This window comes from Ranitomeya imitator, chromosome 8 (genome assembly GCF_032444005.1).
Source record: "Ranitomeya imitator isolate aRanImi1 chromosome 8, aRanImi1.pri, whole genome shotgun sequence".
Classification (NCBI taxonomy): Eukaryota; Metazoa; Chordata; class Amphibia; order Anura; family Dendrobatidae; genus Ranitomeya; species Ranitomeya imitator.
Genome location: NC_091289.1, coordinates 153,167,564 through 153,195,294, shown reverse-complemented (window position 1 = coordinate 153,195,294; position 27,731 = coordinate 153,167,564). Strand labels below are relative to the sequence as shown.

Genomic DNA, 27,731 nt, shown 5'->3' with positions numbered 1-27,731 from the left:
GTCTTGTTCAGCGCCTCGTATCTCCGGGCATGTTCTTCGACACTTGTCGGACCAGAGTCTTCCTTCCCGAAGACAGGGTATCCCTCCTTTGTCAGGAAGTTTGCTTGCTCCAGGGTTTTCGGCTCCCCTCCTTTCCGATGGGCCTTAAAGGTCCTAAGGAGGTTGGTTGCAACATCGGGAGCAATTTTCCCTTCGCCCGTTTCATTCAAGACTTCTTCAGCAGGCTACTCTATCACAGGGGGACAGGTCTGTCTTCTCCTTGCATCGTCAGATCCGGCTTTCCCCCGGGTCAAACGGTTCCCCGACTGGTGGCCGAGGTCACTTCTCTTATCCCAGAGTAGATCCTTCACAGCATATCTTTCCTTTCAGTTCCCTGGCAGGTGGTGACGACGGACGTCAGCCCGCTCGGCGGAGGCGCGGGGCTTTGTCACCTGTTCTTTTCAGGGTTGTTGGTTGGTGCAGGAGTCCTCCTTGCCGATCAATGTCCTCGAGTTCCGGATCATCTTTCTGTCTTTCCTTCACTGGGTAAGGATTCTCAGCAGCCTAGACAGACAATGGCACAGCAGTGGCATATATCTACCACCAGGGGTGGACTCGGCGGTCTCTGGCCTCGGCCGAGTTTCCAGGATCCTCCTTTGGACAAAGGTAACGGTCCTGGTGAGCTCCGCAGTGCATGTCCCCAGCGTGGACATTTAGGCCGCCGACTTCCTCGGCCGCGAGGGCCTTGTGGCAGGGGACTGGTACTTTAGGAGGTTTCCTATCGGATTGCTCTTCGATTGGGGGACTCCAGATGTGGACCTCATGGCGTCCCGATTGAATAGGAAGGTCCCTTGGGTCGGTCCAAGGTCTCGCGATCCTCTCACAGTAGTGTTAACACTCTGGCCATTCCTTGGTTGCAGTTCGCGCTCCCCTATCGGTTCCCACTCCTTTCCCTTGCTTTCCAAGCTGTCGAAAAGATCAAGGCGGGATGGGTGTCGGTCATTCTGATCGTCCCGGATTGGCCCAGGAGGTCTTGGTTTGCGGACATCATCAATCTTCTCCCGGTCACCCCTGGTGCCTTCCAAACAGACTCGATCTGCTGTCTCAGGGTCCGATCTGCCACCCGAATTATCGGTCGCTCAGTTTAACGGCGTGGCTGTGGACTCCACAGTTCTAAGAGCGTCCGGGCTTTTGGCCCGGATGGGTCACGCTATAATCCAGGCTAGGAAGCCTTCGTCTTCTTTCAGGATCTACTATCGTACCTGAAAGGCTTACTTTCGTTGATGCGAGTCCAACCGCTTTTCACCTATGTCCTTTCCCTGCCTTCCATTTGGTTTTCCTTCAGGCAGGACTGGATTTGGGCTTCGCTCTCAGTTCCATAAAGGGCCAGGTTCCTGCGCTCTTCTTCCCTTTAAGAAGACGTTCTCTTCTCAGCCACAGGTTAAGACCTTCCTTCAAGGAGTAGCCCACGCTGTCCCTCTGTACAGGGCCTCTGTGGATTCATGGGATTTAAAGGTTGTGCTGGTTATTCTCAGGGGTTCCCCCCTTTTGAGCCTCTCAGGGAGTTTTCCCTGTCAGTTCTATCTCGGAAGGTGGCTTTTCTCAAGTCCATCTCTTTGATCCGCCGCGTGTTTGAGTTGGCGGCCATTTCTTGCCGACCTCCTTTATGGTTTTTCCACCAGGACAAGGTGGTCCCAGGCCTCCGCCTTCCTTCTTTTTCACGAGGTGGTTTTCATCTTTCCACCTCAGCGAGGACATCGTTCTACCTTCCTTTTGTCCAGCTCCGACTCATCCTCTGGAGCGATCGTTGTACAGGCTGGACCCCGTCAGGGCAGTGAGGATCTCCCTGGCTAGCACGGCCGCTTTCCGAAAGATGGATTCTCTTTTCGTCATCCTTGATGGCGTGCGTAGAGACCTGCTGGCTTCCAAGGCGACTATTGTTCGCTCGATCAGAACGGCAATTTTGGAAGCTTACCGGGTCAAGAACAGAGTGCCCCTCCTGAGATAAAGGCTCACTCTACCCGGGCAGTCGGCGCTTCCAGTGTGGTACGTCACAGGGGTTTTCGCCGACGGCTTTGCAAAGCGGCAACCTGGTCTTCCATCCACACGTTTCGCCGGACTACGGCGGACTCCAGCCTGGGCAGAATGATCCTGCAGGCGGCAGTGGTTAGTCCTCGTACTTGATGGAAGTCTGTTTTTCCCACCCCAGGGACTGCTTTGGGACGTCCCATGGTTTCTGTGTCCCCCAATGAAAGGCGATAGAGAAAACAGGATTTTTGGTTGCTTACCGTAAAATCTGTTTCTCGGAGCCTTCATTGGGGGACACAGCTCCCTCCCAAGTTGAACAGCTCTGTTTACTGTATACGTTTGAGTTCTTTGAATACTCTTTGAGTGCTTGAAACTGTTAATCTATGGAGCGCCGTGGAATTTGTTGGCGCTATGTGGATAAAGTTTATTATGTTATTATTCTTTCTCTTTTACACGTTGCTTCTCCTACTGCTTTTTCGCTAACTGAATATCCTACTTCCTGTCGGTAGGGTGTACACTGCAGAGGAGGAGCTAACTTTTTTATTTGCATAGTGTCAGCCTCCTAGTGGCAGCAGCATACACCCCATGGTTTCTGTGTCCCCCAATGAAGGCTCCGAGAAACAGATTTTACGGTAAGCAACCAAAAATCCTGTTTTTGTAATCTCCTCATATGTTCACATTGTGACCAGAATACTATTGATTTCAGCAGTCCGAATACCATGTAATAGTCCTCATACAGGGAAGGCCACTGCTCTAGTCACTATTCACAGGGCCGAGAAACATCATTGTGGGCAGGGGAGCGCCAGATCATGCACTATATGGATAGTCATTCATGGGACGTAGCCGGCAGGTAGTACTACATGTGTGCTGCCACTGTATGGGAAATGCGTGGTGAGCCTGAGCTTCTGGAGAGAGTCTTACCAGAGTTAAAGGGTTTTCTCAGGAACAAAGTAAATTTTAATTTACACATTAATCAATAGATCTTGGAATAATAATAACTTCCATAATTGGATGTGTGTAAATAAAATGTTCCTGTGCTGAGATAATCTTATAAATGTGCCCCTGCTGTGTCTGACAGTACAGGAACATGGTCTGATCATACCACAGCTCCTGGCCGGGGAGGAAGCAAAAGAGTATACAGACAGTACAGCAGGGGATCACAACTAATGCTTAATTATTATTATTTTCTGTTATTTTGTGAGGTAAAACCTTTCCCTGCCTGTTAATAATCAATGTTTTACCTAACGGAATAAGCTGTGATCTCATGCTATGCTCTCTGTCTACTCTCTTGCTTCCCCCCTGCCCAGGAGCTGTGGTATGATCCCACTATGTTCCTGTACGGTCAGACACAGCCATTACACAGTACACAGCACATTTATAAGATTATCTCAGCACAGGAACATTTTTTATTTAATCAGATCCATTAGTGGAAATTATTATTCAAAGATCTACTGATTTTAAAATTTAACTTTGTTAGTGGGAAAATCCCTTTAACTCCTTTCAGATAGGGATTTTCTCAGTGATCATATTTGTATTTTTTTTGTTCCCAAGGAAAGCTATGATCAGCCAGGTATTTCCACAATAGAAAGTATTATTACTTGTCAGCCATTCACGTGCAGTCTTAGTCTTACGGCTCATGTTGAAGAAGGGGTCCGAGCAGAAAAGCCCACCATCGCCCCCTCTGACTCCCATGTGCACTGCTATGGCATATCAGCAGGAGGTGCTCTTGGGTTTCTCCCTTTAACAATACCAAAGTGGTGCAAGATGAATAAAAATCACCGTATACTTGCATAAAGAAATAATGTCTTGACGGCTGTGTATATATTTGTTCTCAATGAGCATCTTGATAATTATCCTCTACTTTTTAATTCCCAGGGTTTAGAAATAGTTTTTCGAGTAGGCCTTGCTGTTCTTCAGATGAACCAGGCAGAGTTAATGCAGCTGGATATGGAAGGGATGTTACAGGTAATTAATTGCGATTATATTCAGTTGGAGCAGTGGTGTATGTAAAGCACTGCAGAATATGTTGGCGCTATATACACAAGCATAATATAAAAATAATTGATGTTGGCATCTATGAAATGTTATCTTGTGCCTTTTGGAGAATTCTCTGTTCTCCGCGTCGGTGTGAAGGAATCCTGTTTTCTCTCTCGCAGCACTTTCAGAAGGTCATTCCACATCAGTTTGATGGAGGTCCTGAGAAACTAATTCAAGCAGCATATCAAGTGAAATACAATGCAAAAAAGATGAAAAAGTAAGTGATTTAGCTGCAGCAGGCTTGTACATGTCCAACATAAGTACGAGGCTAGAAGTACGTAGGGACGTTGGCCATGACGCCCAATCTCGTGACCATCGCTCACATTATGCTACGTCACACCATAATGTATTTCTGTGCGGGTTCATTGTCACCACCATGTTTACACAGCCTGAGAACGCAGGCTTCCAGGTCCAAGAAGAGACATGCTAGAAAGCTCATAAAATAACCGATATTTATACAAGCTGCTGTCATTTCACTGTTGCTTTTTCCATGGGCCGTTGAAACGGCGCCGTCATTAATTGCGGACACCGAGGGCTTTAAATAAAGTCTTTACGATCTTGTTCATACAAACCTGCATAGGAACATTCCTAAGTTTGCACTAGCACTTTGTTGGTTTGTGAGGCACTTTATTTATATATTTTTCTGATCCATCTATTATATCAGGTGTTTTAGTAACTTAATATGTAATATTACTGCACAGAATATTTTTTTTTTTAATCTACTTGGATGGATCTGTATCCCATTTACACATCTCATGTTGAATTATTGTAAACTTTATCAGCAATGCTTAATGAAATGTTACTACTTGCAAACTGATGCATAGGTGGAGTCCTATAATTGTGTTTTTGCTCAGGTATTCCTTGCTTTTTATATATTATATTTTGTATATATTTAAATAAGTTGTTGTTTTATGAATGTACTAGCATATGTCTCTTCTTGGGCCTGGGAGCCAGTATTCTCAGGCATGTATTTGAAGTGCTATGCACAAACTTTAAAATGGGACTGGTCTGTTAACCGTATTTTTTGGATTATAAGACACACTTTTTTCCCCCCAAATTTTGGGGGAAAATGGGTGTGCTTCTTACAATGGAGATATACCTTACCGGACACGGTGGAGGCAGGTGTGGGGCGTGGTTGCAGGCAGCAGGCTGGGATGAGGGGGTGTTCCGATGTGCGGCATGTTGCTGGGTGTCTCCGGTGCTGCATGGCCTCTGCCAACATTTTGTGAAAGCCCAGAGCCCCTACAGTTCCATAATTTCCTATGCGGTGGACTCCAGGAAAATGGCTGCCGTGGCAGCACATGCGCAGATGGAGATCTTGGCACCAAGATCTCTGGAGATGAGATTTCAGTGCTGAGATCTCATCTCCCGAGATCTTGGTGCCAAGATCTCCGTCTGCGCATGCGCTGCCTACAGAAGCCATTTTCCCGGCGTCCACTGCACAGGAAACCATGGAACTGCAGGGGCTCTGGCCTTGCACTAAATGTTGGCGGAGCCCGCGCAGCTGCGGAAACACCTGCACAGCGGAGCACCGCACATCGGAACACCCGCTCATCCTAGCCTGCAGCAATGCCCCACGCTTTCCTCCTCCAGCAGAGACCCCACTTCACCGCAGCCACCACCCCCCAGTAAGCAATAATAAGACGCGTGGATTATAAGAAGCACCATCATTTTATTAAAACATTTTTTCCCCTATTTTTCTCCTCAAAATGTGGGGTACGTCTTATAATCCATAAAATAAGGTATATTGCAGGTTAATATGTGACACTGAAGCTCAGCAGTAGGCATGCTTCACGGATTTCCAGTAAATTGCTAAAATGTACCTCCAATTTTTAGTCTATGGGCACACGGAGTTGTTTGACAAGGATTTATCTGACTGGAACAAATTAACATTAGACTTTGTGTTTTTTTTTTTTTTTTTTTTTTTTTTAAATCTATTCAGCTTCAGTTGATTCTATGACAAAACCCGAGGAAAAAAGAGCATGTACCCTGTAGTAAGTAAATAGTGATAGCATGTGTAACTTGGGTACCACTATTTTGATTTAAAAAAAAAATGCGAGTTATCCCATCGCAACAAGGTGTCCCCAATCGGGACAGTCCTACCCATTACTAAAACCTCACCTTGCGTCAGCTGACCTCAATATTCCAAAGACCTACTGATAGGGAATTTAGATTGTGAGCCCCAATGGGGACCGTGATGATGATGTCTGTAAAGTGCTGGGGAATGTGAAAGCACTATAAAAGCAAAATAATATTGATGAGGTGGGAGCAGGACCTTAGCCCAAAACATTCAGACATGGTAAGCTTTTATATATTAAATGCCTCGCTCAAGAAGGGAGGTCATGCCCCTGTTTGTACAGAGTGCAAGGAACTACAGCAAAACCAAATAAATGATCCTGAGCCTTAAGTTGGTGTATGTGCAATGTGTAAGAGCAGAGATCAAACCCAAGAAAAAAACACAAAACCAAATGGGCACATACCCTCCAATAAGTAGGTGGTAAGAGTACATCTAAATAACATAGGATACTTACAGTTAACTGATCAAAATGGCGTTAACTATGAGCAAATTTGCAGCATTTTTTCAAACACACATTTTAAATTTTTGTCCTCAGTCTCGCTTATGATGGCTTCCTGTGTTTCAGATTAGAAAAAGAGTACACTACAATAAAAACAAAGGAGATGGAAGAACAAGTTGAAATCAAGGTAAAATGTTTTGACTGTCATGATTTTTAATTTATACAAGGAAGGTGTATTCTGCCTAGCCCAACATTAAAGATCTGTGGCCTTCACTATTGTAATTAATAAATAAGAGAAACACTTAGAAACTTTTCCAACCTGAGATGAGCATGGTTGCAATTGTTGCACGCTGCTCTATTTAGTTGTGATCCATTTCAGCGATTTTTAAGGTTTTTTTTTGTTTTTTTCCCCCTCTATTTGTGAACTTGACATTTTGAACTCCATATTGTAAGAAAGAAGCATGAGAATAAGATGCACCAAATTGTTTGGGAGACATGTCCCTCTTTAATGAATTTGTCTCATTTTACAATTGCCAGAACTGTAAGTCAGTAAGTAGCTGGCGCACATCTGTCGTAATGTATAATACTTTTGTGATGTACAGTAACTTGCAAAAGTATTCGCCCTGCTTGGCTTTTTACCTATTTTGTTACATTGCAACGTGTTTAAGTATTTTTGTAATCTGATTTGTGTGTGATGCATCAGCACTAAATAGTCTAAGTTGGTGACGTGAGAAAAATATAGGCATAACTAAAATGTATGGGAACAAATAACTAAAAATTGGCATGTGCATATGTAGTCACCCCTTTTGCTATGAAGCCCCAAAAATTTAGTAGTGAAAGCAATTCCCTTCATAAGTTCCAAGCTTAGTGAGAGGTTCCTGTGTGCAATCTAATGTCACGGGTCTGTCAGTATATACACTTTACCTTTTCTGAAATGCCATAGAGGCTGCAACACCATTAAGCAAGAGGCACCAGTAAGCAAACAACTCCATGAAGACCAAGGAGATCTCCAAACAAGTCAGAGGCAAAGTTGTTAATAAGTACAAGTTCAGGGTTGTGTTAAAAATAAAATATCCCAATCCCTGATGATCCCCCGTAGCACCATCCCAATCCATTCTCATCAAATGTAAAGGACATAGTACTACAACAAACCTGCCAAGAGAGGGCCACCTACCAAACCTCCTCAGCCCGGGCAAGGAGGGCATTAATCAGAGAAGCAGCACAGAGGCCAAAGGTAACCCTGAAGCAGCTGCAGAGTTCCCAAGCAGAGACTGGAGTATCTCTCCGTATGACCACAATGAGCCGTACACTCCATAGAGGTGGCCTTTATGGGCAGCGTGTAAGTGGGCAGAAAAAAGCCTTTACTTGCACACGCAACTTGTAAGGCTCGTTGTGAGTTTGCCAAAAGACAAGTGGGACACTATTCAACTGTACAGAGGAAGGTGTTGTGGTCAGATGAGACCAAAATGGCACTTTGTGGCCACCAAGATAAACACCATGTCTGGGACCAAACCAACACAGTTAATCACCCCAAGAACACCATCCCCACAGTGAAACGTGGTGGCAGAATCATTCTGTGGGGATTTTTTCGGCAGCAGGGATAGGGAAAATGGTCAGTCGAGGGGAAGATGGAAGGTGCAAATTACAGGGATATTCCTTAGCAAAACCCTTTTCAGTTTGTCAGTGTTTTGAGATTTTGACTGACGTTCACCTTCCAACAAGACAATGACCCAAAGCAAACTGCTAAAGCAATAGTCGAGTAGCTTATTGGGAAGCGTGTAAATGTTTTGGAGGGGCCTAATCAAATCCCAGATCTTAATCCAATTGAGAATCTGTGGTCAGACTTGAGGATTGCTGTTCACCAAAGGAAGCCATCTAACCTGAAGGAGCTGGAGTAGTTTTTCCTGGAGGAATGGGCAAAAATCCTAGTGGCAAAATATGGAAAGCTCATAAAGACTTATCCAGAGCGACTTGCCGCTGTAATTGCAGCAAAATGAGGCTCTACAAAATACTGACTGAATAGTTTACGCACACTGAAGTTTTGAGTTTTGTCCTGTTTTGTTGTTTGCTTCACAGTAAAAAGAAAACCAAATGTTCAAAATTAGGCATGTTCTTTAAATGAACTGATGCAAACTCTCAAAGTGAAATTCCAGGTTGTGAGGTTGCGAAACAATAAAAGAAAAAAAGAGTAAATAATGATACGTTTGTCTGGCGTGGTTTGCTACGCTCCTCCCTTCCTTGTTTTGAAAAGTATCGAAGCTGGCCATGTCTATTGTAAAATCACTGAAAATAGCATTTTTTTTTTAGCAAGTTTCAAGCATTGTTTCCCTTCAGTATTCTGGCAATAAAAATCCTTGATGAATCCACACACCAAGTTTATATTGGAACATGTGTGAGTTTGCAAGCACAACTTCTTTTTTTTTTTTTTTGAGCCTTTTGTATAGGTGGGCATACAGGTAACCATCTTGGTTTTGTGATGCATTGTTTAATGTGATCAGATGGCTGAAATCTGTCACCATTCAGTGTAGTGATCTGTGATTTCTGCTCTTTCAGAGACTGCGGACTGAGAACAGGTTATTGAAACAGCGGATTGAAACCTTGGAGAAGGTAAGATTGTACACCTTGGAATCTGGTAGACTTAATGCACTATTGTGATCTCTTGACATTTGCAGTATAGTGTGACGTGTGTGTGTATATATTATATTATATATTATATATATATATACACACACACACACACACACACACACACACACACACACACACACACACATATATAGATATAGATATAGTATACGTATGTAGATTACAGTACAGACCAAAAGTTTGGACACACCTTCTCAATTAAAGATTTTTCTGTATTTTCAGGTCTATGAAAATTGTACATTCACACTGAAGGCATCAAAACTATGAATTAACACATGTGGAATTATATACTTTCCGTTGTTTCACACTTTTGTTATGTCTTATATGTATTCTTGGTAGTGGCACCTTCCCCAAAAGTTTAAGATGGTAACAATTGAAACTTGGTAACAACCAAGTAATAAAGAAGCAGAGCCTCGTAAACTGAGGAACCAAAAAGACAATAGATCGGAAACAATTGCCTTTTATTAATATAATAAAGGCATGTAGAATTCAGTATTGAATGCATATATATTTAAAGACAAAGACTTGCAGGGTGTTTGGGGAAATGTGATCCGGGTTCATCTAAATCTCTGATATATGGATATTAGGGCCATGTAGAACCTGCCTTGTGTTTCTATAGGCTCTTGGAGCCATTGCATACTTTCAACCTATTGAAGGTACTTTTTTTTAAATTCTTTTACAAACATTTGTGTATTGAAATCTAGATAAATGTTGTGTACTAGGGACAGGGACACAGACGATGAGCGCGGGTGCCATGCCGCTCCGCTGCCAAGTAGGGTGAGCAAAAGGGGCGAGTAGAGACATGATGGGTCTAGTTGTATCACTGCCTGGCACAACGAGACCAGCCCTGATCAGATTTCCCCAAACACCCTGCAAGTGTGCGAGTATAAGCTGAGATTTTCAGCCCACTTTTTTGGGCTGAAAGTGACCCTCTCGGCCTATACTCGAGTCAGTGTCGGTGTGGGGTCGGTGGGTGAGGGGGAGCGGCGGCTGTGATATACTTACCTGCTCCTGGCGCTGTCCCTGCATGTCCCATGGTCTCCGGGTAGCGCTTCCTGTGTTCAGCGGTCACGTGGTACCGCTCATTAAAGTAATGAATATGCACGCATATTCATTACTCTAATGAGCGGTACGTGACCACTGAACACAGGAAGATGCTGCCGGCTCCCGGAGACCATCTGACAGTGAGACGCTGCCAGGGGACCGCGCCGGGAGCAGGTGAGTATATCAGGGGAGGGGGAGCATTGCGCGATAGTCACCTGTCCCCCGTTCCCCGTTCCATCACTGCGCGCTGCTCTGTCTTCCGTTCTCTGGCTGTGACTGTACAGGTCAGAGGGCGCGATGATGCGATTAGTGTGTGCGCCGCCCTCTGCCTGTCAGTCAGTGCCGAGGATGGAAGACAGAGCAGCGCGCAGCGATGGAACGTGGAAGGTGAATATCGCAAGTGCCGGGGGCCTGAGCGATGAGAGGTGAGAATTATTTTTTTTTTTTTTTTTTATTCGCAGCAACAGCAAATGGGGCAAATGTGTGGAGCATCTTATGGGGCCACAATGCATATATGAGGAGCATCTCATGGGGCCATAATATGTGTGGAGCATCTTATGGGGCCAACAACCTTTATACAGCATTATATGGGGCAATGTTTCTATGGAGCATCTTATGGGGCCCATCATGAACTTTATGGAGCATTATATGGGGCTCCTGATTCAATATGGATATTCAAAAACACTTAACCTACTGATGTCTCAATTAATTTTACTTTTATTGGTATCTATTTTTATTTTTGACATTAACCGGTAGCTTCTTCATTTCCCACCCGAGGCTTATACTCGAGTCAATAAGTGTTCCCATTTTTTTGTGGCAAAATTAGGGGGGTTGGCTTATACTCGAGTATATACGATATATATAATTTATTTATTCAATACTGAGTCTTACATGCTTTTAATGTATTAAAGGGAATTTTTAGGACTCTATGGTCTTTTTGGTTCTTAATGATTAAACTTGCAGCTCGTCATGCCACAAAACAAGCCATAACCCCGTAGGAAAAAAAAAAATTACCAGTCTCAGAAAATTGTGACACAACACGTGTGTGTACGCACGCACGCACGCACGCACGCACACACACACACACACACACACACACACACACACACGTCGGGGGCAGTGGTGAGGCGGCCACCACACGTTACATGCTTGGCCAGACAAATAGTGTTCTGTTGTCAGTATTTTTTCTGTGTGATAGGAGTACTTCCATATTTAAAGGGAATCTGTTGCCAGAATTTTGTCACATAATTTGAGCAGCCTAATGTAGAAACTGAGACCCTAATTCCAGCGATGTGTCACTTACTGTTTCTTGCAATATCTTTGATAATCTGCTGATAAAACGGTGATTTTTATCGATAAATGACTAGTAAACCTGGTACCAGGTAGTTCTCCATATTCGTGATCTCTGTATAACCACACCTCCATGACTGACAGCTTTCTGTGTGCACTGTACATAGGCAGAAAGCTGCTTATCAGTGATGTGGGTGGGGTTATACAGAGCTCCGCATCTAGAGCATTGCTAGATTTGCAGCAGATAAAACTCGTTTTATGAAAACTGCAGCACAGATTTCCTGCAGATCTGCAGCGTTTTTTTTCCGCTCAAACTCTGCAGATCCACAAGTGATTTACAGTACAATGTAAATCAATGGCAAAAAAAATAATAATTCTGTGCTAATGGTGCAGAAAAATCTGCACGGAAAACGCAGCAGATTAAAAAAAGGACCTTGTCAGTTCTTTGTGCAGATCTGCTGTGTTTCTGCACAGACTTCATAATAGAAATCTGCAGGTGTTAAAAAAAGGAAGAAATCCGCACAAAAATCTGCAACGTGTGCACATACCAATAAGGCTATGTTCACACCTAGGATGGGGGCTGCGGGTTTTCCCGCAGCGGATTTAATAAATCTGCAGGGCAAACCCGCTGCGGTTATCCCTGCAGATTTATTGCGGTTTGTGTTGCGGGTTCCGCTGCGGGATTTACTCCTACTATTGATGCTGCATATGCAGCATCAATAGTTATGTTAAAAATAATAAAAATAATGATATTCTCACCCTCTGACGTCCCGATCTCCTCGGCGCTGCAGGCGGCGGTCCAGTTCCAAAGATGCTGTGCGAGAAGGACCTTCGTGACGTCACGGTCATGTCGCATAGCAAACCTGAGACCGGACAGCCGCGTGCAGCGCTGAGAGGTGAGTATATCATGATTTTTTATTTTAATTTTTTTTTCTTACACAAATATGGTTCCCGGGGCCTGGAGGAGAGTCTCCTATCCTCCACCCCGGGTACCACCCACACATTATCCGCTTACTTCCCGCATGGTGGGCACAGCCCCATGCGGGAAGTAAGCGGATCAATGCATTCCTATTGGTGCAGAACCGCCGCGGTTCTGCACAAAGAAGTGACATGCTGCGGGTTGTAAACCGCTGTGTTCCCGTGCGGTTTTTCTCGCAGCATGTGCACAGCGGTTTGCGGTTTCCATAGGGTTTACATGTTACTGTAAACGCAATGTAAACTGCAGCGGACCCGCAGCGGCAAAATCGCCGCGGTTCCGCGGTAAAAACCGCAAAGTGTGAACATGGCCTAAAAGGTGCAGATTCTGACCTGCGTTTTCTGCCAAGAAATGCAGAATCTGCACAGAAAATTCCACAGTCAAATCTGCAACTTGTGCATATAGCCTAAGTGATACATTGCTGGAATCAGTGTCTCTGCCCCTACATCATGCTACTCTCAGGGTAGCAAAAAAAAAAAAAAACTGGTGACAATCCCTCTACATCTCTTCAAACATTGGGGTCAGGCGGTCTGTCAAGTCTGTGCTTCAAGCTGCAGACAGGGAAGTTTAGAATATTTCTCTATATAGGCTTGTCTTGGGCTGGCACAATCACAAAGTTGACAGTAACAGTCAGGATATTTAGTAGTTTTTTTTTTCTTTTTCTCCCCACTTTTTATCTACCAGGGCCTTATTTATTATAATGTACTGTTAATGTTTTTATCGCTATACTGTAAATCTGTAATCCAGGCGGACAGATCAGCATGTACTGATTGTAAATACAATTTGCTCTAAAATCAGTGCAGTCAAGTATTTTCTGGATGTAATGTGTCGGCTCGAGTACTGAGAAATGGCTGAGCGATTCACGCCGCCAACCGCTGCGCTCCTATAGCCAGGTACTGTGGATCTGCAGCCGTGTGATTGTGGGTGGAAACGGAGCCCCTTTCTAACCGCGTCCTTCTCGGGGGCCACAAATCCATAGGAGCCCCTATATCAGATGAGCATATAGCTGATTAACCTGCTGATGCCCAACTTGATGAAAGGAATAGGGTTGTAAATAAATACAGATCCACAATACTGTAATATTGTATCGCTGCTGTGTCCGCGCCTTGTAAAGAATTGTGGTTACATGGAGAATTCAGTGTAAATCTGGATACACTCATTTGTTATTAATTTTCCAATAATAAAGTCCATTTTCTCGCACGTGGTAAATGACTGTTCTGCAGGCGCCTTCAGAGGACGCTCCGTCTATAATCCATGCTCTGTCACTGCGCACACGTCATTACGAATGATCTCGCTGCTCTTTCTGGAATCTTTGCTTTTGCACGATATCCTATGCACTCGCAGAAACCATTCTACCTCCTTTGAATATATGACATTATGATTGCATTGAAAGCATTGTAGCAAGTTTGGAAGTTGTCCCCCTTTCCATAGGAGGATGACTTCTCAGTTGCTGGGGGTCCAACCTGTGGCACCCCCACTGAACCTTGGAAAGTGTGTCCGTGAGGATAGAACGGTGGTCAATCATGCTCTCTATTCATTCTCTGGGACCACCCGAGATGGCCGAGCACAGCGTTCAGCTGGTCTTTGGCACTGCCGTTAAGAATGAATGGAGCGGAGGAGCACATGGTCAACTACCGCTCCTCTTACTTGGCTCTTTAGAGATGGGGGAGAACTTCCAAACTTGGTGCAAGCCTTTTATGAACCATGGGAGATATATTAATGGAGTTTTCTGGGCCAGGCATGAGTTTCTGAAGGCACTTTGTGACCGTATTTTGCCAAATCCTAACAGTGCAAAATATGCACACTGTCAGGATTCTGTTGTTTTGCCTTCTGGCACAGTTGTCAAATGATCGCTCATATACAGTTTTTGTGCTTGTGGTCACATGTCGACCAATACTTTTTTTCTTTTCCATTCAGAGAAAAGGAGAATCTAGTTGGTAGGAGGAGTATGCAGCGCTGCAGTTTGTAGATGAGCGATCACGTGATTATTGCTCCAGAAGGCAAATGACGGAATCCTGACAGTGTGCATGCTTTACACTGTGTAAGGGAATTGCACACATGAAGTAAAACGTCTGCATCTTTTTGCAGGAAAAAAATTCACCAAAAACAGTCAAGGTCAATGGTGAAAAACGCAGGGCAAAAACGCACAGAGAATTGACAGGCTGCAGATTATTTTCTGCACATCAAAAATAAGCAACGTGTGTGTGGCGCTTCAGATTTCTTGTTCACTTTGCCGGCTTCAGGATTGTTTCAGGGTTTTCTAGAAAATCTGCATGTCAAAAAAATCTGCACCAAATGTGCAACGTGTGCACAAGCCCTTAGGATTCGTCAAAATGCAGTTCTATTCAGTGAGTGCAGAAATTCAGACCTGGCCTAGAAAATCCCTAAAATCTTCTAGATATTTTTGAAATAATGGATGTGACAGATCCCTCAACCTCCGACTGACTCAGTGCCTGCACACATTGGATTTTTTCCTACTGTGTGCTTTTTGCCCGTTAACCATTTCTCCTTGCGTCTCGCTATCTTATACTGCTTTGCTCGAATTAACGATGAAAGTCTGGAGAACTCCATTCCCCCAGATCTTTTTATGGATACCTTTTTAACTACTGATGAGAGTAATGAGTGGAACATACTCTGATAAGGTGTTATCTGAGCATGCTCAGGTGCCAAGTGTCTTTGCATGCTCGAATAATATTGAGTCCCTGCGGCTGCATGTCTCATTGTTGTTCGTCACCCGCAGCACATGCAGGGATTTTCTGTTAGCGGGGACTCGAACATATTTTTCGAGCACGCCGAAGTCACTGGTCTAGCACTTGAGCATGCCAACACCTTATCGGAGCACGTTCGCTCTACTTTTAGCCTATAGATGGCCATTCACTTTGCAAAGCTCTTGTTTGGATAACATCTATTCTTTTCAAAAAAGCCAGTCAGACTATTGATGGCCTCGACGAGACTGCTTTTGTATGCGTTCATTCCACATGTCAGCTTGGTACCGGCTTTGCTGGCTTTAGCAATTTTGTTCTATTTCCTGCAAAGGGTCCATGCTGGAATACCCAAATGCTACAACTGTGTAGATTCACCAGTGTAAGCATTAAAGGGTTATTGCCATCTTCATCAAATTGGTATTGTTGGATAGTGCTTATAAATCCAAAAATTTTTGTGATTTACTGCTTGTTAAAATTCTCAGCCCTTGTTGACATATTAACACTTTTGTTTACAGCTCGTTGCCTTGGAGACCGACCACAGCTGCTAGACAGCAGAGCACATGCAGTGCTTTCAAGCAGTTTTGAAGCTGTCCAGGATCGCTGGAGCATACTGTGGCCTCCTAATCTCGACCAGATACTTCTGCTGTTCTTACAAGCTAGACAACAGGGGGTGGTCGGTCTCCAGGGCAAACTGTAAACAAGTGTTAATTTCTCAAGAACGGTTACAAATTTACAAGCAGTAAATAGCAAAAGTGCTTGTTTTTATGGGCTTTTTTTGAATATAAATCTGTGAACATGGGAGTAACCCTTTTAAGTGGCTGGACAACCACCAAGTGGATATGGATGACTTGTCCTTTCGATATACCATCAATATCGTGAACCCAAAAAATCCTTTATATTTAATGTATCTGGAAATCATGTGCCATGAAGCTTCTGTACAAACAGCCTAGCAAAGAAACTACCCAATATCACCCTTAGGTGGTCTGTAGATGGCCATAGCTTGTTGGATCCCAGCAGAGACCAGGGCTGGTTTACCTTCTGGAATCTGCTGATCTGTCTAGTTGTACAGGTAAACTCACCCGCAGGAGATCTGGTGCAGGAGACCTAGGTTAGACTTTGGTTGAATGACTATATTTCCCCAAATAATGCTTAACATTGTTTTCAAAGAAGGTAGCATTACCTGCTCACTCTGCACTCATGATTTATTTTTTTTCTTAAATATATACTTGATTCTTTATTTTTCATCTCTCCTCTGAAATTCCTCTCTGAATTTTTCCTTTCCATAGGAAAGTGCATCCTTGGCAGATAGATTGATCCAGGTATAGTCATTACATTTTGTCCTTAATAACAACCAATCCTCGTTAAGTCTTTTTTTGTTCTAGCTTTCCTGGGGTATGATGCATGCAGTACTATTACATGCATCTATGTGGCCATTATACCCCCTGTAACATATATTAGACTCCTGGAACTGTCTTTTGTTTTAATTACTAAATCATTGTGAACTGCACGCTGCCTAATTCGGTGTGTGTCTAACCCATTTCTAATTAAAGAAAAAAAAAATTGTAGCAGAATTTAACTTTTTTTTTTTTAATTAAGAAAAAAACTAACTGCATTGCATGATCCAAATCCGATCATTTTGCACGATCCTAACCTTAATTGGAATGTAAAGTATCATATTCATTGTGCTTGCTCCATTTCAGCCTGTGTAAACCACATGAATTAATGCAGTCCAGAATATATAGTGAACTTGAGATGGGGAGATTAAAGCGAAGCTGTCGGGTAAACTTTTTTGAGGTAGCCATTTTTAATCATTTATTCCCCACATGAATGCAAGTAGGCACCATATTAGAGTAACTTTTTAATTTATTTGATCAGACTTGGCAAAGGTATCTACTCTCTTGCTTTATTTTTTTCCCCTCTTTCTTCTCTTTCAAACACCAAGCTGAAAAATGCTGTTTTACTGCCTAATTTGTGCTCTTTTAGAAGTTGCTTTGAACTGCTGCTCTAGCAAGAACCCATATTTGTGAGCTGTTAACAGTGTGAGCTTCTTTGTGAGTTTAAGGCTATATGCCCACGTTGCAGATTCGTTTTTGAATAATCCGCACTGCGTTTTACTTGCGGATTTACCCCGGATTTCCTGCGGTTTTTGTGCTGCTTTCACCTGCGGTTTTACACCTGCGGATTCCTATTGAGGAGCAGGTGTAAACCGCTGTGGAATCCACACAAAGAATTGACATGCTGCGGAATAAACAACGCAGCTTTTCCGCGCAGTATTTTCCGCACCATGGGCACTGCGGATTTGGTTTTCCATAGGTTTACATGGTACTGTAAATCGGATGGAAAGCTGCTGCGAATCTGCAGCTGCCAATCTGCTTCGGATCCGCAGCCAAATCCACAACGTGTGCACATAGCCTAACAGTGTGAGCGTCTCTACTTTACACCACAATTCTTGGACAGTGAGAGTTTGTATAGTGTTTGAGTGTGCTTTGTTGCTAGAGCAGCGGTTCAAAGCAGCTTCTAATAGTACATGAACTAATCAGTTAAAACAGAATTTTCAGCATGGTGTTTGAGCAAGAAGCAAGCAAAATGAGATGGAGTATTACAAACATCACATGAAAGTGCTGTTATTACAAAATGTTTTATTTCATATTTGAAGCTGCTTTAAACTGCTGCTCTAGCATGGATCCATCTTCATGACATGTTAACAAACACTCCAAGTGTGAGCTTCTGCTCCCCTCTCTCATGCTCAGTGTTTGTATATAGTGCTTTTGAGTCTGAATTCTTGCTAGAGCAGAAATTAAAAGCAACTTCTAATTAATATGATATGAACTAGGCAATTTAAACGGCACTTTCAACATGGTGTTATTTTGATTCCTTCTTTCTCTAACACCATACTGAAAGGGCTGTTTTAACTGACTAGTTCATGTTATATACTAACTTTAGCTGCTTTGAATTGCTGCTCTAGCAAGAATCCTTACTCAAAACACTATATACAAATGCTGTCACTGTCTGGGTATGGCGGAGGTGAGCAGAGAAGCCCAATCTGGTAGTGTAAATGGCTCTTAAGAGCTAGAGCAGCAATTCAAAGCAGATTCTAAAAGAACATGAATTAGTCAGCTAAGATGACTTTTAGCATGGTTTTTGAAAGAGAAAAAAGTATAAGCTAATGGATTTTATTACAATGATTCATAACTTTGCAAAGGCTGATCAATAATTAAATACATTTCTAGTAAAACTTGGATAAAATGTTTGGCTGTTTTTCATTCTGCTATAGGGGGGTGTTATTTTGAGTTCTTAATTCCAAATAATATCCAGGTTGTGGGGACAAAAATGTTGCCAGAAACCTATATAGCATAGGAAACCTATATGGTTTATGTACCCTGAGAACTGAAAGATCTGGTATGTGGTAATACATCTGCCCTACCGTTCTCCCTGACCGATATCTGCCTTCAGGAAGAGTCTGGAGGTTTCCATTAGATGGCCACCAAAATTGGCTGGTTTGACCGACTCTTCTTAATGTGTTATTTTAAAGGGGGTTACGCCTGCAGAAGTCGTATTCCATGGATCATCCAATGAATGGCTGTCCATCTATTACACGGACCTTGGGTCTAGTAGAGTAAGAGCCTTTGATAACTTTGACCATATGGCTACCTCAATTCTGTTTAAGCGACTTGTGGACTTCAAAAAAAAATCCTCTATCCTAACGAACTAATCTCAGTTTTCTTAATTCCTCTGGATTGCTCAAAATCCTTAAATTATGTCCAAAGGGACAAGTGACAAGGGCCCAGGAGGCAGAGGAAAACTACCTCATTAAACGGGAGCTGGCTACCATGAAACAGCAGAATGATGAGTCCAGCTGTGTGCTGGAGCAGGCTCACCATACCATCAGCGAGCTGCGGCAACAACAGCAATTGGTAAGAAGCCCGGCTGCACTCCGGCTGCACTCTCTGTCCTGTGCTGCAGTCCGTCTCTCCTGTGCTGCACTCCTTTCCTCTCTGCACACCTCACACATGATTTAGCTTCTTGTGGTGTTTGGAAATGATTTTGGTCTTCACTTAATAATTGAGCAACCTGTAACTACTGATTTTTTTTAATTTTTTAATTTTTTATTTTTTTTTCAGTCTTAAAACAGATTTACGTAACTGTGATTTTCAGTGCCAAAACTTGTACTAGGTGTTATACCCGCACACAGATTGAACCCTGAATCCAGTTTATGTAGTTTAAAGAATGTGGACCAGATCTGTCATCAACCCTCTAAATAGAATTACCTTCCTAAAGGAGGATTACTGTGATAATCAGCAAGTGAACGCACTCTTAATGGGGATGCCCCACAAATGAATATCAATGGAGATTGTGGTACTCACTAGTGATGAGCGAATATACTCGTTACTCGAGATTTCCTGAGCACACTCGGGGGGCCTCCGAGTATTTTTTTTAGTGCTCGGAGATTTAGTTTTTCTTGCCGCAGCTGAATGATTTACATCTGTTAGCCAGCATAAGTACAGCTATGCAACCTGGCAATCCCCACATGTTCTTATGCTGGCTAACAGATGTAAATCATTCAGCTGCGGCAAGAAAAACTAAATCTCCAAGCACTAAAAAATACTCGGAGGACCCCCGAGCGTGCTCAGAAAATCTCGAGTAACGAGTGTATTCGCTCATCACTAGTAACATCAAATATTTTTTTCCCCAAATGTGTCAAGTTTTTGATTTTTAAATGGGTTGGGATAGGTCATCAGTGTCTATTTATTCGGACTTCCATGACAGCACACGAGAGAGGGGATCCGCCCTTAAGGAACAGGAAACCTACAGATACAAAAGGGCGGCACCTCTCCCCATGCATCAGTTGGTTTCCTGTTCCTGAAGGGACTGGATGCCTATAGAATCTACAGGAGTCCAGGCCGGCCGGACCGATTCTGGTGGCGAGGGGGTCTCCCACTTCGGCCGGTGCGGGTACCTGAAGTAGTCACGGTGGCCCTGGCAGGGCGGCACGGCGGTGACTAGACAGTGTGGAGCGGTCGCCAGGGGGTGTCCGGTCTCCGGGGCCAGCATATGGTAAGCCGCTCTTCCCGTGTGCTGTGGGTCTCTCTGTGCAGGGGGGGCGCGGCAGCGTCTAGGGGGCGCCGATCGGAACGTAGCTGGCCGGCCTCGGCGTTCCACGATGGCTGCAGCGCTGACAGGTAAACGAGCAAGCTGGGCAAGGTGCGCTGACCGAAGGAGGGGCTTTATAAGGCGGCTCCAGCGGCATGTTCCCGGGTTCTGGCTCCAATTTACTAAAAATGGATTCGGATCAGGATCAGCAGGTGGTGCTGCTGGAACAAGCATCCCAGAAACCCAAGGAGAAGGAACATGAAAAGAGGAGCGATGGTTCGGGCCGCAGAAGCTCCTCCAGACAGGGGTCTGGAGGATCAGCCAAAAAGGATCCCCCTCGTGCTTCGGTATTTCTGGGTGTGAACAGCCACTGGTAAGTGATCTTCGAGAAAGTTCACTTAGTGACTAGTCTCCCCTCATATGTCTTATGCAGGGAAGGAAAAACGTCAGTAAGGCGAAGCATAGGGAATGTGCCATCTGCGGGGTTCCCTTGCCTGACTCACACCCTAAAAAACTGTGACCCCTGTATCCAGCAGACGGTGAGGTTCTGGAAGGAGGGGAGGGGGTATAGCATGTAGATTTACACTCTAGTCTACCTTACTTATCCCCGTAGGTAGCCGAAGAATCGTCCTCTATTACGGCCAGTCTCAAAGAGATGATTAGAATGGAGGTTAAGGAGTCCTTTAAAAACCTTTCACAGTCAGGAGGTTCTAGGCAGAGAACTGAGTGGGCATCTGATTCATCTGTGGAAAAGGACAAGTCTGAAGAATCGGACGATTCAGCAGCATCATCCTCCTCTTCGGAAGAAGACGCTGCTCGGTTTTGCCTACCCATAGAAAGAATAGACAAATTGGTAAAGGCGGTCAGAGGCACAATGGGTATATCGGAACCCAAGCCTCAACTATCCAAAGAACAAATGATGTTCAGTGGATTGGAGCAGAAAAAGCGCAGTGTTGCCTTTAAATGAGAAAATACAGGATCTTATTAATAGGGAGTGGAGAAAACCGGAGAGAAAAGGCTCCTTACCACCTGCGCAAAAACGTCGGTACCCTTTTGATGACCCAGCAGTAGGTAACTGGGAGAAAGCACCAAAGCTCGATGCAGCAATTGCCAAGGTTGCGAAACGATCTTCTCTCCCATTTGAGGATATGGGAACGCTTAAAGACCCCCTGGATAGGAAAGTAGATACCTTCCTAAAGGGGACCTGGGAAATGGCAGCTGGCTCCTTAAGACCTGCGGTAGCTTCAACCTGCACGGCAAGGTCAATGATGGTCTGGCTCGACCAGTTAGAGACCCAATTAAAACAAGGGGCCTCTAGAGAGTCCATACTCGCAGCATTACCTGTAATCCAGGATGGGGCGGCTTTTTTATCGGACGCCTCAATTGACTCCGTAAAATTGGCAGCTAGAGCAGCAGGACTTTCTCATGCTGCAAGGAGAGCCCTATGGCTGAAATGCTGGCCGGGGGATATGCAGGCAAAAACAAAGCTCTGCGCTATCCCTTGTAAAGGCGAGTATTTGTTTGGGCCTACCCTGGATGAACTCCTGGAGAAAGCAGGAGATGATAAGAAAAAGTTTCCCAACCTGTTCAATCCATACCGTCGTCCCTTCAACAAAAGGTTCAACCGGGGAGGAAAGCGCACCTTTTCACCAGGGAGAGATCGTCCCAGATGGGAGGATAGGCGAAAACGAGGTACAGGTCTCATGTTTCGCCGTAACCAAACGGAAAACAAAAAACAAGACCAATGACTGGCAATTCCAGTGGGAGGGAGACTATTGCAATTCTCGGCAGAGTGGTCGAAAATTACAAACAGCGTTTGGATAAAAGACACTGTTTCCCATGGTTTCAAGCTGGAATTTGTTCATATTCCACAGGACAAATTTAGTTTAACACCCTGGCGCTCATCTCCCACTGAACAATTCGCCCTAGAAGAAGTGAGGACTCTTTGCTCCAAAAATGTTTTGGTAGAAGTGCCGTATTCTCAGGCAGGGAAAGGGTTTTACTCTCCCCTGTTCCTAATCCAGAAGCCTGATAAATCTTACAGGACCATTATAAATCTTAAGGGTCTCAATAAGTTTTTGGTGAAACATACTTTCAAAATGGAGTCCATTAATTCGGCAATAAAGATGCTTTTCAACAACTGTTTCATGGTAGTAGTGGATTTGAAAGATGCCTACTATCATGTACCCATTCATGCTGATTTCCAACGATACCTGAGGGTAGCGATACTAATGGGGGGTAGGATTCAACATTTTCAATTCAGAGCGCTCCCCTTTGGGATCACCTCGGCACCTAGGGTGTTTACTAAAATAATTGCGGAAGTCATGGCGCATTTAAGAGAGTCAAATATGCTTATAGTCCCCTACTTAGACGATTTCCTCATTGTAGGTAACTCGGTAGATCATTGTCTGTCACAATGGGAGATTGCTAGAACCAAACTAGAACGGTTGGGTTGGCTCATAAACTTTGAAAAATCGAAATTACAGCCCCTAAATGTTCAAAAATTCCTAGGGTTAATGTTGAATTCAGTGACACAGCAGTGTCTCCTCCCTATAGAGAAAATAGACCAAATTCAGAGTTTTTTATTAAGAGCAATCAATACACCTTCCATGACACTTAGGCAAGCAATGTCTCTACTTGGGTCACTCACATCTTGCATTCCAGCAGTTAAGTGGGCTCAGTTCCACACCAGGTCCCTACAAAAAGAAGTCCTGTTCCATGACAGAGCCTTAGGAGGCACATTGAATGGAAAATTGACGTTGGGGCCGATAACATTGAATTCCCTTAGGTGGTGGCTAGATAAACGGAATCTATCAGCAGGGGTTCCCTGGATGGTAGATGTCACCCACGTGATAACCACAGATGCCAGCTCTTCAGGGTGGGGAGCCTATATGGGGGACATGGTGGTCCAGGGACAGTGGGAACCCTTTACAACATTCTCATCAAACCAAAGGGAGTTGTTGGCGGTTGAATTGGCTGTTAAAAAATTCCTCGTATATCTGCAGGGCCAGCACGTCAGAATTCTGTCGGACAACAGAGTGGCGGTCGCTTACATAAACCGGCAAGGGGGAACTCGTTCCGAAACTTTAATGCAGATCACGGGTCGGTTGTTCCAGGTGGCAGAGCTCAATTTTCTATCTTTGACAGCTCTTCACATCAAAGGAAAAGAAAATGTGGCAGCAGATTTCCTCAGCCGAAATGTGTTAAAATAGGGAGAATGGTCTCTCAACGAGGACATTTTCAAACTTATCGTCCGCAGATGGGGTCAACCAGTGGTGGATCTATTCGCCACCAGAAACAACAGAAAAGTAAAACTCTTTTGCTCCCTAAATCCCAGGGAGAATCCCCTGGCGGTGGACGCGTTTCTGATAAAATGGGATTTTCCACTGGCCTATGCTTTCCCACCACTGAACCTGATACCTCTGGTGGTGAGGAAAATCAGGGAGGATCGAGCGAAAGTCATCCTTATCGCCCCCTTTTGGCCCAGAAGAACCTGGTTTGCCTGGCTCAAGACAATGTCCGTAGCGGTCCCCTGGGTACTGCCAGAGATCCCGAACTTGCTTTCTCAGGGACCGATCTCCCATCCACAAGTGGCGGCGCTCCATTTAACGGCATGGAGTTTGAACGGTCACTATTAGTGGGGAAAGGCTTCTCTCCAAACTTAGTAGAGACACTCCTAAAGAGTAGAAAGCAAATAACTACGAGAATCTACTCTAGGACTTGGAGAAAGTTCTTGACTTGTTCAAAATTTAATATCCAAGACGGGGTGCCAATACAACAAATCTTAGAGTTCCTACAAAAGGGGTTCGAGTTAAAACTCTCTCCTAGTACCCTTAGAGTACAGGTCTCAGCTTTGGGTGCCCTGTTTTCCTGTAATATAGCTAATAACTACTGGATAGCGAGGTTTATGAAGGCAGTTAGTAGATCTACACCACTGCATAAAGACAGAACAGTTCCATGGGATTTAAATTTAGTTCTGTCCTCTCTAACTAAACCCCCCTTTGAACCTCTGCAAGAGGCCTCGATCAAAATGTTGACACTCAAAACAGCCTTCCTGATTGCCATAACCTCAGCTCGCAGGATAGGGGATATACAGGCGCTTTCCAGAGCTCCTCCATACACTGAAATCTTGTCAGACAGAGTAGTCCTTAGACCAGACCCAGCATATCTACCAAAGGTGGCGACACGTTTCCATAGATCACAGGAGATAGTTTTGCCATCCTTTATTCCTAATCCCTCTAATCCTAAAGAGCAGGAGCTTCATACGTTAGACGTCAGGAGATCTCTTCTTCAGTATATTTCAGCTACTGATAATTGGAAGAAAGATGGGGCACTGCTTCTTTCCTTCCAAGGTCCAAGGAAAGGGTTTAGAGTATCAAAATATTTACTGGCTAAATGGATTAGGGAAACTATCTCTCTAGCTTATACAGCAGGTGGGGGGCCAGCTCCGCAGAATCTAAAGGCACATTCCACCCGGGCCATGGCGTCATCCTGGGCGGAAAGATCTGGAGTGTCAGTGGAGCAGATATGTAAGGCGGCCACATGGTCATCCCCTTCCACTGTCTTTAAACACTATCGGTTGGATTTGGGGTCCTCCTCTGATCTTTCCTTTGGGTTAAGGGTGCTACAATCTATAGTCCCTCCCTAAGGTAGCTTACATCTCTGTAAATCTCTCGTGTGCTGTCATGGGAGTCCGAATAAAGCATTAAGCTACTTACTGGTAGCGGCATTTTTCGGAGGCCCATGACAGCACCCTTAGTTCCCTCCCTAATCACGTGGGGGTAGCACTTCCTGATATGTATATAGCGTAATATGTAAATCTCACGTATGGTGTCTTATTACAATAATGGGTTATTTTGTTTCAAAATGTATATAATGTATATTTGTGTACCACTAACCGCGGCAGTCCTCTCAGGCTCTGAAATACAACTGATGCATGGGGAGAGGTGCCGCCCTTTTGTATCTGTAGGTTTCCTGTTCCTTAAGGGCGGATCCCCTCTCTCGTGTGCTGTCATGGGCCTCCGAAAAATGCCGCTACCAGTAAGTAGCTTAATGCTTTTGTGGGGTTGCCTGGCGTCCTACCCGCACCGATCAGGTTCCGGTGTTGGCAGTGGCCATTTCTACTCAGTTAGCGAGCTCCGTCAACAAAATGCTGGCCGTGTACTGCACAGCCGCGACCTATTGATTTGAATAGGGACGATTGTGCAGTACCTGGCTGCGGCCACTATAGTAAGTGGCGCTGTGCAGCTTAATACCTGAGCCGTTCTTGCGGACATTGGGAACAGCTGATCGGTGGTGGTGCTGGATGGCGCTGATCGGCGGTGGTGCTGGAAGGCGCTGATCGGTGGTGGTGCTGGATGGCGCTGATCGGTGGTGGTGCTGGATGGCGCTGATCGGCGGTGGTGCTGGATGGCGCACTTGCACTGTTCAAACATTGATAGCCTAACCTTAAGATAAGCCATCAATGTCTGAAGTCCTTGACAACCCCTTTAAAAAAAAAATTCACTCTCAGGCCACAGTGTTTATTTACCTCCTATTGTTTCAGGAAGACTTTACAGCAGTTTTCTTATCATAAACCAGATTACAATGACAGATAACACCGAATCCACCAATCGCAATCGTCAGTCACAGCTGACCTCCCCTCCCTTCCTGCACATGACCTTAGCACATGCTCAGTCTGTTCATTGCTGCTAATGTTCATGTGAATTTTCTGAAACTACAGGAAGTTGGTCAGAGATTGCCCCAATGGCCAGTGTCAACACAAAACCTGATTTAATTAAGAAGTCATATTACCTTTAAAATGACCAACCCCTTTTTGTTGTCTCTGCTAGATTAAGCTGATCATAAATTCTGTTATTGCTTCTGCTGGTGGCTTTTCTACCCGAGGAGTACAAGGTTTGGATGTTGAAATTCAGCCTGCCCAATTGTTTCTCCCTCTGTTATCTCCTTTCTGGACATAGTAAAGTCTCTATACTCCTAAAGGTACCGTCACATTAGCGACGCTGCAGCGATATAGACAACGATGCCGATCGCTGCAGCGTCGCTGTGTGGTCGCTGGAGAGCTGTCACACAGACAGCTCTCCAGCGACCAACGATGCCGAAGTCCCCTGGTAACCAGGGTAAACATCGGGTTACTAAGCGCAGGGCTGCGCTTAGTAACCCGATGTTTACCCTGGTTACCAGTGTAAATGTAAAAAAACAAACACTACATACTTACATTCCGGTGTCTGTCCCCGGCGCTCTGCTTCCTGCACTGGCTGTGAGTGCCGGCTGTAAAGCAGAGCGGTGACGTCACCGTTCTGCTTTACGGCCGGCCGGCGCTGACAGTGCAGGGAAGCAGAGCAGCGGGGGACAGACACCGGAATGTAAGTATGTAGTGTTTGTTTTTTTTTACATTTACACTGGTAACCAGGGTAAACATCGGGTTACTAAGCACGGCCCTGCACTTAGTAACCCGATGTTTACCCTGGTTACCAGTGAAGACATCGCTGAATCAGCGTCACACACGCCGATTCACCGATGTCTGCAGGAGATCCAGCGACGAAATAAAGTTCTGGCCTTTCTGCTCCGACCAGTGATGTCACAGCAGGATCCAGATCGCTGCTGCCTGTCAAACACAACGATATCGCTATCCAGGACGCTGCAACATCACGGATCGCTAGCGATATCGTTGTTAAATTGTTCAGTGTGAAAGTACCTTAAGATGGTTGACTGGACCAGCTGAATTCGAGACCCCCACAGCTATTCACAACGTCACCTATGGTGGCCTCACTAAAATGCTTGGAAAGTTCCTGCTGCAGATGTGCAATCTTGGCAAAACCTGCAACATAAGAAATGTTGCGAAAGGTAATATCTGCAGCATGATCCAGCTTCCTTGCTGACTTATCACACATGGTGTGAATAGAGTTTTAAAAGAAACACTTACCTTCCCTTTCAAATGTGGTAGGAATATTTGCCAAAAATCTGCCACTTATCAATTTGTCCTCAATATTAGCAGTCCAATTAATTAACATTAACTGTCTGATTGGCCCCCCAATAAAATATTACCGTATTACCCTCTTCAGGTGCTTCCGTTTGAAAATCTCATTTGACTGTAAATGTACAACCCATTATTCCGACATTTTTGTGGGTTTTTTAGCCCCTTTTATTACAGGCCGAAAAAAAAAAAAATAGGCTGTCCTGGATGTAATGATATGTATATGACGGCAAGGAGTAATTTATGGGAGGTGTATACCCCGAGCGATCACCACCGCAGTGTAAATGAACCCGGATGAAGTGGTTTGGGAATAAGGGCTGTAGCCGTGCGTTCTAATGATGTGTAATGTAAGATCGTCATCAATTATGCAGCCGCCAGGGTCAATTACATGGCGAGGATCAGGAAATGCGTGAGAAGCGCTCTGATGAGTCCAGTGTTAAATG

The 27,731-nt window shown here is 44.5% G+C and overlaps 1 protein-coding gene across 5 annotated transcripts in view; it reads left to right on the top strand.

Moving 5' to 3' along the window:
* Positions 1 to 27,731, top strand: part of EVI5 (ecotropic viral integration site 5) — a 206,541-nt gene that overhangs the window by 90,807 nt on the left and 88,003 nt on the right. For 3 of the 5 annotated variants that reach the window (XM_069737568.1, XM_069737569.1, XM_069737572.1), the window contains 6 exons: positions 3,883 to 3,972; positions 4,164 to 4,261; positions 6,687 to 6,747; positions 9,114 to 9,167; positions 16,508 to 16,540; positions 18,989 to 19,135. In XM_069737568.1, the coding sequence (XP_069593669.1) occupies positions 3,883 to 3,972; positions 4,164 to 4,261; positions 6,687 to 6,747; positions 9,114 to 9,167; positions 16,508 to 16,540; positions 18,989 to 19,135 (483 nt within the window). The remainder of the gene's footprint in view (positions 1 to 3,882; positions 3,973 to 4,163; positions 4,262 to 6,686; positions 6,748 to 9,113; positions 9,168 to 16,507; positions 16,541 to 18,988; positions 19,136 to 27,731) is intronic. The other 2 variants (XM_069737570.1, XM_069737571.1) reach the window with 2 other exon arrangements.